Genomic DNA, 18,421 nt, shown 5'->3' on the forward strand with positions numbered 1-18,421 from the left:
GGGGACGGGGGGGTGATAAAGTTCTGGCACTTACAGCATTAAGCACCTTACACTCAGACTAATGCACTTTATTAAGATAGAGGTTTTTTTCCTTTTTTCTTTTTCGAGAAGATTTACTTGTATATTTATGTGGTATGCTTCAGAAATATTACCACATATATATACTGTGTGTGTGTGTGTGTGTGTGTGAATCAGAACTGGAGTTTGTGCTGGGAGGAAATGGTGGCGATTGGGGGACCATTGCGTGTTTCAGTTCAGACATTATCAGAAAAACAAATCCTCTCTTTAAAGACAAACACTGTTGTTTTTTATATACATATATATAGATATATATAAAGTTTCTATTAAAAAATGTAAAGCTATTATAAAAAAAAACTTTGATTATAAAACTTGAAGATTTGCACTCACATAAAATGCAAGTTAAAAAGATAAAAAAAAAGCGTTAGATATAATAGAGATGAATATTTTTGTGATTGCGTGCCTGTGTGTGTATGTCTATACACGCATGTTTGTTTGAGACGGATGAGAGTGTGTGTGCGCGCATGAGCGTTTAAAACATACCAGTCTGCACAATGTATTTTTTTTTAACGCTTAGTTAGACGTATGATCAAAAGAGGCCATTTCGTCATTCAGAGTGATTTTTTTTTCTCCTTTTTTTTTTTTTTTTAACATGAACCGAATGTGTGAATGCTTGTGTACAAGAGGTACTGTGTGTATTACTCCTCTTGTAAATGTGCAGTATGCGAGCGAATGAATGAATGAATGAATGAAAGAAAGACAGAGAGAGGGGGGGCAACGGCACAACACATCCTCTTTCACCAGCCCTTCTATTCCCCAACAAAAAAGACCTCTAGATTCAAACACAAAAGCTTTAGCCCATTTTACGCCAACCAGCACTCTTAGTTTTCTTGGTGGGGAGTGCGAGAGACGTCTTTTCCTGCCTCCGCTGCCTCATCTTTGCCTCTGTGAGGTTTAAGAACATGTCATTAGCATCATTGTTTTGTTTATGTGTTGTTGAAGAGCTCAATCTTGTATACCTTTAGGAAACGGTTACTTGTGGTACGTTGCGTTGCGTGTGTGTGTGGTTTTTTTCTGTCCCCACATGTGTGCCTAAGAACTAAAGGGCGAATGATTAGACTTCATTGCTGCCATTGAGACATTATTTTTTAGCAAAGGGGCACGGTTTCCTTTGGAAGGCTCCGCCCCCTACATGCCTCCCATGCTTATGAACCAAGAGCCTATCTCTGTACAGTTCTATTGTAGCCTGGGGATGCTTGGATAAAAAAAAAAAAAGTTTGATATTTGGAGGATGTGACCTAACATTGCCTTTCTGTCCACTCTCTTGCTCTCGAGTGACTGAGGTTTTGACTATTTCTGGCTGAAAAAAAAAGAAAAGAAAAAAAAAAGATCGCAACAAACTGTGCAAGTGCACTCAACAGTGCACAAAATGTTTGTATATTTTGTTACTTGTTCATTGTTGTTGTCGGCGACAATGATGGTGATTTATTTTTTCTTTTAATGTTATATATGATTATATATGAATCTATGAATATAAACAAAGTATTGGACTACAAAGGAAGAGCACTTGGGGCTGCTACTTTTTTTGTTAGTTTTGAAATTTTTCCTTGGATTTTTTTTTTTTTTTTTTTTTTTTTAGTTGCCACCATGTGAAGTGCATTTGTGTACTTTTTTTTCTTTCCTTCTTGAAAAAAAAAATGTTGAATGTATTCCAAAAATGTAACGGTGTAGATGGAGTTGCTCAACACAGGATATTAAAGCGTAATCGGCGGGACATCATCAGGAGCAAAATCGAAAAAGGCTACCACAAAAACACACTGCCTCTACAATCCTGTTCATACAGACTTTGACTATGAAAACGAGAACTTAAAAGATATTCTATTCCATACTGGAGTTTTGGTTGTTTACAAACCTCACAGACATTTGTGGGTGCTTTTTCCCCCCATTATTTTTGTGGTGATTTGAATATGCGATTCTGCAGTTGAGAATCATTTTGTCGGGGGGGACTTTAATGGCATGACGTCAGACCCTTCCTTTTGCATGTGAGCGCAGCCTATATAACTTGCTGACTGAAACAAACTTGGATCGCTGGAACACAAGTAATGGAATTACATCAAAGATTTTTTCATGTACCTTTATCTTACGGACAGGGTGTGTTTTTAAGAATCATAAAGGCGACCATATTTGTTTACCGAACTTCTGTTCGTTTGTTTACCTTTTGACTAATCTTTCTTTGTAATGGAATCAAATTGATCATCAAGACAGAAGAAATGCTTTATGTACCTGGAAAGAAGGCAAAAATCAAGACAGCACAGATGACCTCTTGGTACTGTAAGATGCATATTGAATGCTTTAACATTTTTCCCTTTTACCCAATCATTTTTTTTGGCTTGTGGATTATTTTTTGGATGGACATATCTGTGATGGATGTTGATGAGAAGAACAACAAAAGAAACATACATGTATGACCTCAGATCTGCCAGATAATTCCTTGGACAGTGTGATCGTGTTTTTATTATTTAGTTTTTTTTTTTTTTCCCCTCCTCTCTGAGGGGGGACGAGGTGTCATGACCATCATCTTCATAAAGGGACTAGCACTGCCCTGATACCCTCACTATGCACTTTTCCTTTGCTTAAAACTGTGAGGATCTTTCACTTGGGCTCCGAGAGCGCCGACAGAATGCAAGACGCCTGCTTTCTGTCAGCAGATGGACTCTTCGAGAGATTTTGAAGCCCTTGCATGAGACTCGTTCTCCTTACGGTGGTTGTTTCTCAGTCTGCTTGAGAACCCCACCACGCAAGCTTTACCGTATATGGATAAGGGAAGTTTCAGACACATTGGGACTTGTGGAAAAATCCTTGGAATTTTCCCATGGAGGATTTTCACTGAACAATGTTGATATTTAAGACTATACGTACAGTCTCCAAACTTGGTTACGATGTGGAGATTCAGAATAGATTCACTCAACAGTGTTCTCCGTTATGTATAAAGGATTAAACTGCTTGGTCCAGGGTGCTAGCCAATGCTTCTTTTTTTTTTCTTGCTTTTTTGTGGACTGGAATATTTTGTCGATGACTGAAAAATACTTAAAGAAAAAAAAAAAAGACTGGAGGACAGTTTTTTTTTTTGTATTGGAGACAAAGAACCAATAAGCTTTATCAGCTCTATCGCCACCTGCTGACTGCATGGCTGAAGTTGTATCACCTTTGGCTTGAAGTGGTTACCGTGCTACAAGTACATCTGTTTGGTAAGTAACGCTATTCATTCATTGTTTCATCCATTTTATTGATTTTTTTTTTTCCTTTTAAAAGTAACCGTTGAGCCACTTTAGGTTAAGGTTTGTTCTATTAAAAACAACACTTTGCTCTACTCCTTATGTTCTTTTTTTGTGTGTGTGTGATGTTCCTCAGACCGCTTTTAATTCTCCATCCTAGATCTTTGCTGTTCCAGATCTTCAGATGAAGACGGAGGCTCTCCAGTGCTTCGTGTTGCATCTCCACTTCCTCTTAATTCCTGCCTTTTATCCTTCAGAGAAAGATCCAAGGTCAGGAATTTCAAACAGCACGTGAAATGATGACTGCATGACAAGAACTAAAAGCCCCGGGAGAAGCGGAGGCCTGCAGTGTCATTACACCGTATTCGGACTACTCAGAGGGAACGTGTTTCCTTGCTAGGAGGAGGGAGTGAACTGTGAACGCTGGAACAGCGAACTATGAGATCTCGAACCTGCACAGAATAGTTCTGCTCGAGTGCAGCCAGGGTCAAACACTGCACACATATTAATAACTGAAATACACCTGCATACACACACATCCAAAATATGAATTGTTGATATTACATACACTCACTGACATGGCTTAACACAGTTCCACTACACTTCATCTCTGGCTGCAATGTAAATAATGTATATAAGCCTAAACCTTTTCCCTTTCTCTGTTGGGTTTCAGTTTTGACTTTTTTTTTTTTTTTTTTTTATGACATGCCTTAACTGTTAAGTTTTGCCTATTAAGGCACACTTAAGATGAGTAAAAAAAAAGTTAACAGTCAGCGAGACTAGCTCTGTGACATAATAGCGTGTGATTTTTATTTAAGAAACCCATGAAACATTTTTTGAACCTGCAAAATGATATGAATAATATCACAAATGATCCCCATGAAAGACGTGTAATTAATTCTTGGTTATAACTGGGCAATATGATGATACAACCTAACGATAAAACTTTTTAAGGCTTTGCATTTTCAATACTCAAGGGAAAATAGTTTGCAGGTCAGAATTGTGTGTCAAATGTCTTCATTGTTTTTAGCTCAAAATAGACGTGGCTGTGTAGAAGTACTTTTACTAACACATGCTTGAATGTCAGCTTCAGATGTTACTGAGCTAAAGAGCAGAAAGGATGTGATTCGTTTGTGGAGGTGCTGCGCTTGTCACTCTCCGAGTACGGTATTGCCCTTTTTAAGATGATTAATTGTGTAATGGTGCAGGTCAGAATAAACTAGAGATGCCTAATGTCTTTACTGGTATGCAAAAATCCATGTTTTAAAATGTTAATGATAAAACAAATGACACATTTCTCATATTTATTGATTCAGTGTGTGAAGCAACAATACCTTAAAGATTGTCACAGAGCTGTGTGTTCATGTTATAAAGTGATCAACTGAATGGTATTGGCTGATCCTAAATCATAAGATCTTCTACTAGTCATCCTTCCTATCACACGCATCTGAGGTGGATGTCTTTTGAAATTTCCACAGATACAGCAATTCAAGAAAGGTCATTAGAAACCATTTTGACAATAATGTTTGGATATTCATTATGTAAATAGTTTTTGGGGTTTCTGGTTTGAGGAAAAACAATAAATACTTCAGAATTAAGCGCTTGTGTGAACGTTTCTCTCAATTTTGCCTTCGACATGAAGGTTTGTCATATTTCTACCTCCATAACCTGCTTTAGATGAAATATTAGTTTATTACAACTGATATGACGCATTCGCAAGAGTACCAAAACAATTTACAAAACGTTTAAATTACGGAAAGCTAATTATTAAGAGGTTAAACGTAAATTCGTTGTTGCGTTTGAAATACTGAAATAAATGTAACCTTTGTTACAAAACACTGTTTTAGCTTATTTGTTCCTTAAAGCTCGCCCAAAAAATGCTGCTTAAATTTAACGGTAAGTAGTAAAATGCTCTCTACTAGCATTAAACGTTGGATTTCTGCACGAAACTTCTCGTCTTTGTGGGAGCGGAGTATGACGCAAATATCGCGAGAGTCAGGTGACCTGGCAACGCATACTATACAGGCATGGCGGCGCCCTGTTGTTACAAACACGACTCGTGAGTTCATGCGTATTGTAGGTTGAACGCAACGCCTTTGTAGTTGAGATGCTCGGAAACTGTCATCTGAACTTAGTAGAAAACATACACTGAGGAGTTCTGTCTGATTTGTAAGATCCAGAACACAAGACACGACTGATACGAATTAAAGAAACAACAGGTAGAGTGACTCTTTGCAGCCAGACGAGTCAAAATACTGTTAAAACTGGGAGTTGATGTAAATTTAAGAATGCAACGGCACAGCCGACAAACGTGCTGTATATTAGTATATGTATATTAGGTTTATTAAGACAGTAGCTCAATGCGATCTTGCAGTTGTGGTTTCTGGGGTAAAAAGCGAATTACCTTGTATATAGGCTATGCGTAAAATGATGCGTTATATGTGTCCCTCTGTGTAGAAATAACATTGTAAAAACAATAATTATATATATGTGCAATAAAATGTGTGCTGAATGTTATATATCGTTTATATTAAATGTGTTTAGTATAATTCTGTTAATTTGTAGTAAATATAATTACACGTGCACACACTATAAAACACTAAAAGTAAATTTGCCTGACACGTCACTATTTATTATCGTTAATAAGTTCTAAATTATTTTGTTGATAAAAAGGTAAAGTTTTCCTAAAGTAGTGTTTCCTGTTTATTTTCCTTTTGAACTTTGAAAAGCATATAGCAAAAACTATTAATTTATTAAGGACTTTATAGATTTCATAAATGAGTTTAATGAGCTTCATGTAATTTCAAGTAATATCACTGTTTTTACTGATTGTACTATAACAAAAATATGGTTTTTAACACATTAGAAAGTACTGTATATCTTATTACATGTTGTCGTCAGGTAGTTAAATGCTCAGTGCCGCTGTATGTAGTCTGTATCTTAAATGCATGACTGAAATGATATAAATTGTGCCCGATCTTCAGGCCACTGAACACAGAGATACCTCTGAAAAGAGGATGTCCGGTGCAGCTCAGAGCGGTGACAGTGGTGCGGGACAGGACGCAGAAGCTGATGGAGAACCTCCTCATGAGGCTTATCATCAGGGAGAGGTGGAAGAAGAAGAAGAGGAGGAAGCACCACCAGCAGCAAAACTGCCTCGACTGGAGCAGGAAGACGTGGGTCTTGATTTACAAATGATACAGACGCCTGTGGTGCCTTCAGCGGACACATGTGGGAGCCAAGGTGCAGCTGAGACTTTAGACGAAGGTGAGGCTGTTTTCTTTTTTTCTTTTTTTTTTTAAAGCACTTTATAACATCTGATTTACAGCGTCCTGTTTGGCACACTGTCAACATGCCCTTCTGATGTCTTAATATGTGATATAAACTCCATATGTGGTACTCCTACCGCCATATTTAAAGAATTACATAGATCTTGTCCTTTAGTCTTTCATATGCATCCAATTTTGTAGAACTGCTGGTTCCTTACAAAAGTTTGCATATGATGTTGTTTTTCTTGGATCTCAGATAAAATGTTATTAAACGGTTAAGGGTTCATTTTTTTCATGGTTCGTCATGTGAATGCCATTGAATCTTGTTCACGTTTCCAGTATAACTGTTTTTAATCAAAGATAGCCAGGTAGTATTAAAGTAGAGAATGGTGCCTCGATTATCTCTGACTGGTGCATAAATGTTTAGATATATGTATATAATTCGATTTGGTTGTGCAGTTTCCTCCCAGAGCAAATAATTTTGTTCAGCTGGAGTAAAGATGGATCTTAAGAATCTTTTTTTTTCCCCTTTTTGTTTAATTTTTTACAGTATACAATACGAGGTGACTTGCTTTACATAAAACATAAAAGATTTTATGAATTTACTAGTATGACTGAGGTCTGTATCATATTAAACATTTAAATCTTAGATTACTTATTAAATTGGAAATAAAATAAATGTACCCATTCTTACAAAAAAAAGTGTATATTTACCTAGTTGGATCCTGGGATTTAGTAAAAATTCAAAATTCGAGCATGCCCCTGTGTCGTTACATCACGTCTGTAAACATAAAGAAGTTGTCCCGGCTACTAGGCTGTTACATGCAAGGATCATGCAGGTGGCAGATCGTTTAATTATAGGCTCTTCTCACAGCTGCTGGAATACTCAAATGTCAAAAAATTATTTTGATGGTGGATTGTAATCCAGAAAGCATTATATGAAACGCACGTGAAAGAAATACAGTTATATTCCACTTTTGAATGCGCTTCTAATTGCATATAGCATGGTATTACACAAGATTTTTAGTTTAAAGAAAACCAGTTCGAAGGGAGCATAGTTTACTTAGTTTACTAAAACACAACTTTTGGCATAAAGTAATTAAATTTGAGTGTTATGGACATTAGAGATTGGACATCTACACAGTATACTCATAGTCTCGCAATGCTGATGTTGTTAACATGTATAATAATTTGAGAAAAAAATCAAACAATAATAATTTGCAGGGTTTGATGGCATTTGAACTAATCAATCGTTAGATTAAATCACCATTGGTAGCGCGATTTATTGTAGCGCTTTTTTTTCTGGCTGGTCAGAACAAAGCGTGGCAGAATTCCTACTTGCTTGTTCGAGTGACAATATACGGTGAAAACTCTTATATTATGTATATTTCTAGACACAGACCAGAATCTGTGATCACTAAGTACAGGATTCACTCCGGTGCAGTGACTGACATCTACACATGCTCAGTGAATATAGAAATAGAGCTACTACTAAGATTGTTGTAGACCTTCAAAAGAATACAAATTTTGAAGCTTCAAAAGCCTCATTACCCAATTATTGTAATTGTTTTAAAAAGAGCAATCATTAAGCTATATCATGCAACATACTTAATTTTCTTATCTATGGAAAGTCAAATGTATTTAGATAAGATTTCCCCTGTTTTTTCCTTTAATCTAACTCAAAGTCCGTCTAAAATGCACAAACATCAACATTTTCTAAAACCTGTTAATAAATACAAGTACCGCAAGTTGCCAACTAACTTCAATTGACAATTAAGTTGTTCGTGGTGTTTTGATTCTGTCAGTTGCCTGTCATCAGACTGATGAAACGGGACAGGCTATGGGGCCTGAGGAATTTGAAGGAGATGTGGAATGGCATCCAAATGGAGCAGAGAACGTAGAAACGCTCGGACCTACTGAGGAGGTCAGAGAAGACGAGCCCGAGAAGAACGATTCAGAAGACACGTCTGCTGAGCAGCGCTAGTAAGTCTACCCCTCATCATAAGCTGTTGTGAAAGAGAACGTGGTGGGAACAAATTGGTTGTGACACAGTTGCAGTGAGACGGAGATATTTTCAGCTGGTCGTTGCGTGGCTGCTCAGTGTTGTCTGTTCTCTGTGTTCACAGTCGAGGCCTCGACTTCAGCCAGAATCCTCAGATGCTGACAGGCTCCTGGGCTGAGTACACTCACACCGCTGAGAATTACCTCAGAGGCTGCAAATGGTGATCACTGATGAAAGCAAGCCGTTTACGATGTCTGCCTAAAGTAAAGCGTATCACAGAGACGCTAATGTGCTGTCCATCTCTCTTTATGACGTCTGCCTGCAGGGCCCCGGATGGTTCCTGCATCGTCTCGAACAGCGCTGATAACGTTCTTCGCGTTTATAACCTCCCGCCTGAGCTGTACAGCAGCCACTGGGATATGCTTTCTGAAATGGTCGGCCTTTTCTAGAATATCTTGTCAAATTTATCTGTACAAGTAAAAATACTATGCTGAGATCTCTTTCCTTTGTTTGCGAAACCGATTTTAGGCCAGTGTTCAAGATGATGAACAGCTTGAGACTTGAGGATATATTTAAATATAGGTTCTGCTAAAAGGTGTAGTCCATTCTCTCATCATTTACTCACCTTCAGGATATTCCAAACCTGTATGAGTGAAAATAAAAAAGAAAATGGGTAAACAAGCAGTTGATGATCCCTATTGACTTCCTAAAAGATACTTGTACAGGGTTGACAGTATTTGAGGTTGAGTAAATGATAGGGCTTTTGATCTGTCTCATTTCTACAAGCATTTTCCTTTTACTGATTTTTTTTTTACTGTACTTTCAAACCCTTGATATGCATATAAATCTGTAAGCTGTCTCACTTTTTTTGTACCCATAATGCTTTCTCTGTTTGTTTGCCCTCAGAGTCCAGTGTTGAAGATGGCAGAAGGAGACACTATCTATGACTACTGCTGGTTCCCTAAGATGACTTCTTTGGACCCGGACACATGCTTGTGAGTTTTTCTGTCTGTTCTATTTCAAGGTATCCTAAATTAGCAAATAGAATCATCTAGAGCAGTTTTTTAAACAAGTTAAAAAAAAAAAAAACATTTTGAGTTATGAGTCTGTCTGAGATGAAAAACCTTTTTTATTGTACTTTAAGTGAAATAAAAACCTCTCAGACGGATATATTTGAACACACACAACACAACTCACACACACACACACACACACATTACAACTGTGATATATTTTTCCAGGATTCTTTGATGAGTGGAACGCTCTAAAGAACAGTATTTTATTGAATGAATGTTCTTGAATGAAATGAATGAACGTTTTTTTTTTTAACAATATAAAAATCTCATACTTTTTAATTAAGTGTGTTTTTCCTAAATAAAAGCTGTCGTTTGTTTTGTTTTTAATATACCTTTTGAACTTTAGCGTAACTATTTACAAAATATTAGTTTAATAATGTCTGTTGCCTTTGGGTTAAGAGTGCTAAGAACAGGCCTTTCCCTTAATTACGCCGTTTGGAGAATCACTGTCATTGTAGTCTGTGTGTGGAATGTTAAGGACTGTGCTTGCTGGGTGGTTTGAACCCCTCATTAATACTGGTCATTTCGTATTTATCTCAATAGTTGTTTTGAAAGCTAGCAGGCAAGGAAAAAAGCGGAACAAACTGCAGGCTATTATCCGTTCGGCGGTTCTGCTGACAAAGTCGGACCTGTGTAACAGTGCCCAAATTGATATGCAACGTGTGAATGCATTATTCTGTTTGTGCTGCAGAGAATAATTGTGTTTGGCTTCTCATTCAGCTCATAACAAAATAAAACAGGCTCTACATGCCAATGTCCGTAACCCCTGTTATAGAGGAAGATCAGAAGAAGCTCTTTCTGGTGCTTTTCACTTTACAAAACGATACTTGCTGAAGACTAATGTGATATTCACAGCTATCAGGAAAGGTTAGACAAAGGTTTTAAAGGAATGGTTCACTCAAAAGATTGACATTCTCTGATTAACGATGGTCAAGTAGCAATCACTGCTGATGTCCACACTCACATTTTTCTCAATCTCCATTGCCTGGTTTACAAAGTGGCCCAGTTAATTCTTTCCAGAGACATGGCACGTCTTTAAAGAGATTGTGTTTTGTTTAATTAAGCTGCTATTGTTCTGGATCAGCATTGCTGTGTTTCCCTTCTGTTATGATCAGTGCTGATGAGCCTTGTCTCCTCCTCTGGCGGAGATTGTTGGATTCAACCCAGAATGTAAATTTCAAGGCTTGTATTTATTGAGGCTGCTCACATTTCCTGTACCTTCTGTGAAACCCTCTGGAACGACTGAGTGGTTTTGATTGCATCCATTTATAAAACTGTTAGTTCTGGCTCTGAAATATGACTGATCTTTGCACCGTGCCTAACAACATCCATTTTGTACAGAAAATGTGTCTCTCTTTATATATATATATATATATATATATATATATATATATATATATATATATATATATATATATATATATATATATATATATATATATGTTGATGTATAAATCTCAATTTTTAAGAATTTACCCATATGGCTGGTTTTGTTACATATGTCACTGCCTCTGTCAGTGTTCAGGCTTTTTTTTGTTTTTTTACTTTGTGCTTTCATTTTTAAAATTAATACATTAAGTGTGATCAGATGCTGCTACTCTAGTGAAAGGTTGTGGAAAAATACATTAGCATAGCTACTTCAGGAGGTGAAAATCTTTACAGCGCTAATAATTTCACAAAAATTGTTGTTATTTTTCCCAGCTCTCTTTCTCTACGTAAAAAAAAAACTATGTAGGGTCGAAATGTGTGCTTGAGTTTACTAAAAGTAGTGCTGGAATTGTTTAGGGAGGAAGTAAGTGGTCTCTTATTCTTCCTCTCCAGTCCTCTGTCGCTTCAGTTCTCGTTTAATGATGTCTTCTTTGATGGTTATGTTTTTTTGTGGGACAAAAAGCAATGGAACAGAACTCAGTCCAAATCAATGCCAGTCGTCACGGATAGCTGCGGCAGGTTACTAACGAGGGCTCGTTAACTGTGGCATGTGCTGTTTCACCCACACACAGTGGCAGTTCTGATCAAACGTTGTTTGGGATTACTGAATCCGCCCTGCAGCGACCGAAAATGACAAAGAAAGGGAAGGAATGACAAGTCCTGGGTCAAGGACGAAACCGTAAACTTCATAAAGAACTCATAAAGATGAAGAGGACGAGGTTAAAGAAGTCATACGAGACATGCTCAGTAATAATCTGTCATCTAGTGTCTGGTTGTAGTGATATTGTTTACTGCTATTTCTGAAGCATTGTGAAACGCAGCAGTTTCCGAGCGGAGCTCTTCCAGGCATTCGTAGCGTAATGTTCTGACTGCTGCCATTGGCTGAAGAGCAGCTTGAATGTCCACAGGGGTTGATCATTATCTCTGACTTATGATTGGCCGTTCCCTCCAGGGGAGGTGCTTAGTATTCAGGTCATTTACTTCCTCCATCTCGACTCAAGTCATTTTGCTGTAGTTTCTCATTATACACTTTTAAACTATGTTGCCCTCCTGTTGAGACAGGACGACGGATCTGTACTTAAGGAAATGGTTCACCCAAAAATAGACGTTCTGGCTTCATTTTCTCACCCTCGTGTCATTCCTGAAACCGTTTGATGTTATTCTGTGAAACACAAGTTGGGATAATTGAATAAATATCCGGTTGAGTAGACTGAATTCAGTGGAAGTATAGGGTGATTTTAACACTTAATAAAGTACCTAAAGGGGCGGTCACACTTACCGCTGTGCAGTGAATTTTCTCACACAAAATTTAAACAGGAAACCCTGTGACTGGGAATATGAATGGACTTATTTTGCCCTAAAGGAGTAGTTCACACAAAACTGAAAATTCCCCTGTCATTTGTATATGATAGTTTTATGATGGATGTACACCATCCACCACAGCATTACCAAACTTGGAAAAGGCAGGATACACTTTTTCTTTTTTTTTTTTTTTTTTTTTTTTACTTTTACTGTGTTCGTCAGAAAGAAGAAATTTGTGTACACCTAGGATGGCTTGGAGGTGAGTAAATTATGGGATAATTTTCATTTTTGGGTGAACTGTTTCTTTAAATGTTGGTCACATTAGGAACATTTAGACATGAAAGGTCTTGTTGTCAATAATGTAGTGATGTATAAAGCACAGAACGCATTGGACAATTCGCATGACAGACTTGAATATGAACAAACCCTGCACAACTTTGTCACCCTCATGCAAACCTTTTGGAATAATTTGATTTTGTCTGCAAAATTTCCCTGAGCATTAATTAATTTGACCACACTATAAGAATGCAAGCAAAAAAATATTGTGACTTTCCGATCTTTTTTCAGGTATTTTGATTGAATTTGATGAATGATAATTTATTGGTTTTACAGTAAAATCGTAGCATTTTATTTCAATGCCATATCTTAAGTCTTTTATTCCATCCCAAAGCACCAAGATGGTTTATAAGCAATTTTTCCAGTATTTTTCAATGTTCTAAAAACTATTTTAATGCATTGTATTGTCCCTTATCAATGCAAAGTCATCACAAAATAATACAGATTTATGCTGATATGCCAAAACCTCTTATATAGGGATTTTCCAAACTTTTGAATGGCGTGTGCTCATATGCTCGTTTTTATTCATCAGTAGACGTCGTCTTACACTTCAAATTGTTTAGCTCTTCATTTGTTAGATTATCTGTTATGAATGGGTCCTTTGTATTGTGAGTTTGAAAGAAAGCCAGTCTGACTGTCAAGTCTGATGTTGCAATCTCTTGTTTTTCCCAAAACAATAGATTTTCGTTGGGGAAAGTTGTAAGATTTTGCAATTTATTCCAGTTTCCTCCTCTTCTTTTTCCTCCAGCATTGCCAGCAGTAGCCGAGACAATCCCGTCCACATATGGGACGCGTTTTACGGGGACCTCCGTGCATCTTTTCGACCCTACAACCACCTGGATGAGCTGACAGCGGCCCATTCGCTGTGTTTCTCTCCTGACGGCTCTCAGCTCTACTGCGGCTTTGACAAGATCGTCAGAGTCTTCCACACCGACCGTCCTGGGAGAGACTGCGAGCAGAGGCCCACCATGGGTGAGGGTCCCTCTTGTAGAGGAATAACTGCTCCATCAATCATTCTCACGCTTCAAACGCTTCTTAATCGGGGTCATTAAGACGACTGGCTGGCTGGCATGGGTGTGGAATGCCTGTAATCCTGTTTCATTTCTTTTTGTTTGTTTGGGTGGACTCGTTCCAAACACATTCATGGCGGGAAACACATATTTGGCTTGATTAAGCTAACACGGCATGCATGCCTTTGATCTAGACAGTGGCTGTGGATATAATTATCCTTGCATGTTTGTAGTGACTGACTCATTTATGGAGTTTCAACAACGTTATTGTAATTATTGGTCTGGATTTGACACAAAAGATCTTTGTTCAGACTGATGAAGGGTTGAAAGATGCCACCTATTAAATTATATTATATTACATTATTATACTTAGTGCGTCATGCATTCAGTACTCTGTATAATTATTCTTATCACTTTAGTTTTTATATTTTTATTGATTTTGTATATGTGTGTGTGTGTGTGTGTGTATATATATATATATATATATATATATATATATATATATATATATATATATATATATATTTGTTAGTGAAATTGAGATATTAACATACTGTTTAACATACAATATTGTGAAAAAATATTAAGTGTATTTACATTATTAAATAAATGTATTATCTATATAACAATAAATATATAGTGTACACACATTATGTAAACCAAACTTTTGGATGCGATTTAATTGCGATTATTTCAATCAATCACAGCACTAATTATATTATATTATATATTATATTGCTTTTGGGTGCAAAATTGTAGGCAAATGAAAATACTTTTTCTCATAAAGTATCTGGCATCATAAGATAAAAATTATGTAACATTCAAATTATGTAACATTTTATTTACAAAAAAAGACATAAGAATTATATTGTAAAATTGATAATATGGTTCCATGTTTATCTTCTGATTATACATAAGCTACCGGTCAAAGGTTTGGGGTCAGATTTGTTTTTTCAATAACTTTATTCAATAAGGATGCACTCAGTTGATCAAAAGTGACAGTAAAAACATGTATAATGTTACAAATGATTTCCATTTCTAATAAATAAAAGATCACGTGACACTACAGACTGCTAAAAATAAACTTTGCCATAACAGGAATGAAATCTATTAAAATCAAAAACAGTTATTTTAAATTGTAGTAGTATTTATGTTTTTACTTATTACTTTTTTTGTATCAAATAAATGCGAACATGTTTTCTTTCAAAAACGGCAACTCCAAGCTTCTTTTGAACAGTAGCGATCGCACATCAGACAAATATTATTGTAATTATTCTGTATTAATTCTAATATGAAACCGAACTTTACAATTGCAATTAACTGTTGTCCCTGTTTTTCTTCCTGCTCATTTCGTACCATTTTTAAGTGAAGAAACAGGGTCAGACTGGCATTATCTCCTGTATTGCCTTCAGTTCGTGCCAGTCCATGTACGCCTGTGGGTCTTACTCCTGTTCGGCCGGCCTCTACTCCTGTGAGGACGGTTCTCTGCTGGCTCTGCTGCCCGCTCGACACCACGGAGGCCTTACACACCTGCTGTTCTCACCCAACGGTTATCATCTGTACACGGGCGGCCGCAAGGTCAGTGGGCTCACATGTGCTGTACTTATGTCCCTCGCAGGTTTACATGGCCAAATTCGATAAGACGGATACATTCACCAATCAAAATTTGTTATTTGCATGTTTTGAGCTCTCCAGCTGATGCCGTGTGTCGCTGCTTTCAGGATTCAGAGATCCTTTGCTGGGACCTCAGAGATCCGGGACAAGTTCTGTTCTCCATGCACAGGAATGTCAATACAAACCAGCGTATCTACTTTGACCTGGACCAGTAAGATAAAGATATACCAGTTTACTTAAAATGACAGCATGGTGATTAGATCCGTTTGTGTTTTGCCGATGTTGATATTTGTGTTTGTGAAATAGATCTGGCCGTTATCTTTTGAGCGGGGACACAGATGGTGTGGTGTCAGTGTGGGACACCCTCACAGCGCCACCTGATGGCATCGAGGAGCCACTACAACCTCTGCTGCAGTTTCAGGCGCACACTGATTGCACAAACGGCATTAGGTACAATTAACAGAATTTAAATAACATTTATAAAATGTATGAACTTAAAAACTTAAAGTCATGTGTGAAATGTAAAGTTCATCTCAACTCTTTAAACATTTATAGATTTTATGAATAATCACTTTAACTTTTTATTGAGGCTCTGTAATTCATGTGAATAATTTTAGGAGTACTGAAAGGTTAAGTTTGCAGCAGAATTTTTCTATTTTGGGTTTGTCACTTAACCAGCCTTTAGTCTTCTCTGAAATGCATTTCTTAAAATTAGAGATACTACAATTTGTACTTTTTACTAAGAGCTTAAAAAGCATATTATCAGTTCATGTGGTATTCCTGCGCTACTGTTTAAAAAAAGTAAGGTTTTTAAATGTTTTTGAACGAAGTCGCTTATGCTCAAAGAGGCTGCATTCATTTTATAAAATATTATTACAGTTAAAAATAGCCGTTTTCCTTTACTCCAATATTGATAATATGCTTATCTGATGCTCGAAAAATACTTATCATTATTGCTGTGTAACAGTAGCGATGTAAATGTCTTTATAGACACTTATGATCAATTTGCTTCTATAACACAACAATGAAAAGTAAACATCTGCTAAAGTGGAAATAATAAATATGCTAATTTTACCTACCCACTTTTTTCTTACTCTTACTTACAGTGTGCACCCTTTCATGCCATTGGTGGCTTCATCCAGTGGTCAGCGTAAGTTCTGCTGGCCGTCTGACAGCGAGGACTCGGAGACTGATTTAGATGAGGGGAATGTGATGTCATCAAACAGCGTCCGACAGGACAACGCTCTGGTGCTGTGGTGGGCCGGCCTATCGGGCTCAACCAATGAGAGGGACCAGGAGGAGGAGCCAGCAGTTATTGAGAGCTAGATGTTTTGATTGTAAAACTGCACTCCTGACGACCCATATTTTACTGCCAGACCTATAAATAATGATTGTTTAGGTGAAGAGTGGTAAGATTGTAATTCTGCATCAGTTTTAATTGTAGAATAGCCTCTTTTGAAAATCCTCCAGCCTTTTTGTTCTTTGCATGTTGCTGGGTTTGTAAACCTCAATCATTGAATGTGTAAAACTCAAGACTGGTATCCTCCAAAATCCACCGAATTTGGTTTTGACGGCAAATTATGATTCAGATCACCTGTGAAACGTGAATAATTCATTCATAGATTTCATTTCATTTCGGACGGGTACCTAAATTGATGTTTACGTCGTTTACCAGCAATGCTTTCAGGATGACCTGTCGTCGCTGGAGTGTGATGCCTCTCAGGTTTCCGATTTGCATTGGGTTTGTTTTCCTTTCACCATGTAAAGCCGGTTTTCAGGAAACACGTTGAGCCTTGTCTAGGACTTACTTTAAGGACTGTCAGTGAACGTAGAAGAGTTATTTCAGGAGCGGGTTTAATCCCTGTATGTGATGATTTTGACTATGGGAAGGCTGTGTGTGGTGGACTGAGACAGTTTATCTTATGTTAAATGCGCCATAGAGCTACAGTGGGCAGCTGTAAATATATTTTTGTAAGCCAGTAATCTGCTTCATTGTGTGTGAATGTGGTTGTTTTCCTGCTTTTCAGTGGGCCTCGATACTCTAACTGAGGCTGTGCATTCCCTTTTATAGTGTTTATGTTTGTTTGTGTACGTTTCAGAGAGAGGCAACCTTTGCATATTCTAATGTTAGCTGGCACCTTGACACAATGGTGTGCGTTTTTACTAATGCACACTTTTTACAGCTTTACCTTGCGTGTGTTTTGTGCCTGTAATTTACTTAGCAGTGGGTTTGAATGTTTCAGGCTTGCCAAACATGAGTGCTGAATATCATATTACATTCACTGCTGAAAACGTCAGTTGTGTGTACAAATGTGTAATACAAAGCTTTTTTGTACAGTTTCTCTGGATTATAAGCCACATTATTCAGGTCTGCTTGTGGTTTCTTCTGCCAAGAGGAACCATTTGCAACAGGTAGATCACTGTGGCTGAAAAGAATAATAAACATGTTTACAACAAAAATCTCACAGTGTTTCTGTAATTAATGGTTTTTAGAGGCAGTAGTAATTACTATCATGCGGATTTTTAAAGCAACCAAGTGGCAGATTCAAAAGAAGTCTTAAGAAAAAAAATAAATTCTAAGCAATTTCTGAGGAAGCATTTAGCATTTTCTTAAGAGCAACTTTTATTTGGTTATTTTGGCGGATTTTGTTAAAAAATAAATGCAAGCTTGCATTTGACTGTAAAGGAAGCAGGGCTTAAGTGGACTTTTAGAATGGGGAGGGGTTTATATGTGTGTGTGTGTGTGTGTGTGTGTGTGTGTGTGTGTGTGTATGCCTTTTTCGAGAATTTCTTTAGTTTTTAAAGACGTTTGTCATTTGCTGTTTATGTGAAGGTGCTTTGAAACTGTATTGTATAAAGCATAAATGTGACTTGACTTGTACGTGGGTGCAGATGACAGGCAGTTGTTGAGTGTAATAAGGTTCTTTGCTTTTTTGTGTGGGTGAAAAGAGAGAATGATGAGGTCTTGGCAAAGCTTGTTCTTCACAGGGATGAACAGCATTTTTACTATATAAATTCAGCTTCACATGATTGGCATTTATCCATAAATTCTTACCAGATATGCAGTGATTCATGAGGATACCTGCTTGGA

At 37.2% G+C, this 18,421-nt stretch overlaps 1 protein-coding gene and 1 long non-coding RNA gene across 2 annotated transcripts; both read left to right on the forward strand.

Annotated features, from left to right (window-relative positions):
• Window positions 1-5: 5 nt before the first annotated feature.
• On the forward strand, window positions 6-4,892 carry LOC122348555. The gene is made up of 2 exons (XR_006251342.1): window positions 6-3,266; window positions 3,454-4,892. It is a non-coding gene; the product is annotated as an uncharacterized LOC122348555 (long non-coding RNA).
• A 403-nt stretch (window positions 4,893-5,295) lies between these two features.
• On the forward strand, window positions 5,296-17,795 carry wrap53 (WD repeat containing, antisense to TP53). The gene is made up of 11 exons (XM_043245507.1): window positions 5,296-5,512; window positions 6,278-6,560; window positions 8,368-8,545; window positions 8,689-8,784; window positions 8,890-8,998; window positions 9,471-9,559; window positions 13,455-13,678; window positions 15,083-15,294; window positions 15,438-15,541; window positions 15,637-15,780; window positions 16,437-17,795. Exons 2-11 carry the CDS (start codon window positions 6,311-6,313, stop codon window positions 16,654-16,656), a joined length of 1,626 nt encoding a protein of 541 aa, XP_043101442.1. The 5' UTR covers window positions 5,296-5,512; window positions 6,278-6,310; the 3' UTR covers window positions 16,657-17,795.
• The last annotated feature ends 626 nt before the right edge of the window (window positions 17,796-18,421 follow it).

Source organism: Puntigrus tetrazona, chromosome 7 (assembly GCF_018831695.1).
Source record: "Puntigrus tetrazona isolate hp1 chromosome 7, ASM1883169v1, whole genome shotgun sequence".
NCBI lineage: Eukaryota > Metazoa > Chordata > Actinopteri > Cypriniformes > Cyprinidae > Puntigrus > Puntigrus tetrazona.

Bases quoted from the DNA above. Each gene is read 5' to 3' on its own strand.
- wrap53 (XM_043245507.1), top strand. From the start codon at position 6,311: ATGTCCGGTGCAGCTCAGAGCGGTGACAGTGGTGCGGGACAGGACGCA. The intron at 8,546-8,688 runs GTAAGTCTACCC...CTGTGTTCACAG, and splicing joins ACGTCTGCTGAGCAGCGCTA to TCGAGGCCTCGACTTCAGCC. The intron at 15,781-16,436 runs GTACAATTAACA...TCTTACTTACAG, and splicing joins GATTGCACAAACGGCATTAG to TGTGCACCCTTTCATGCCAT.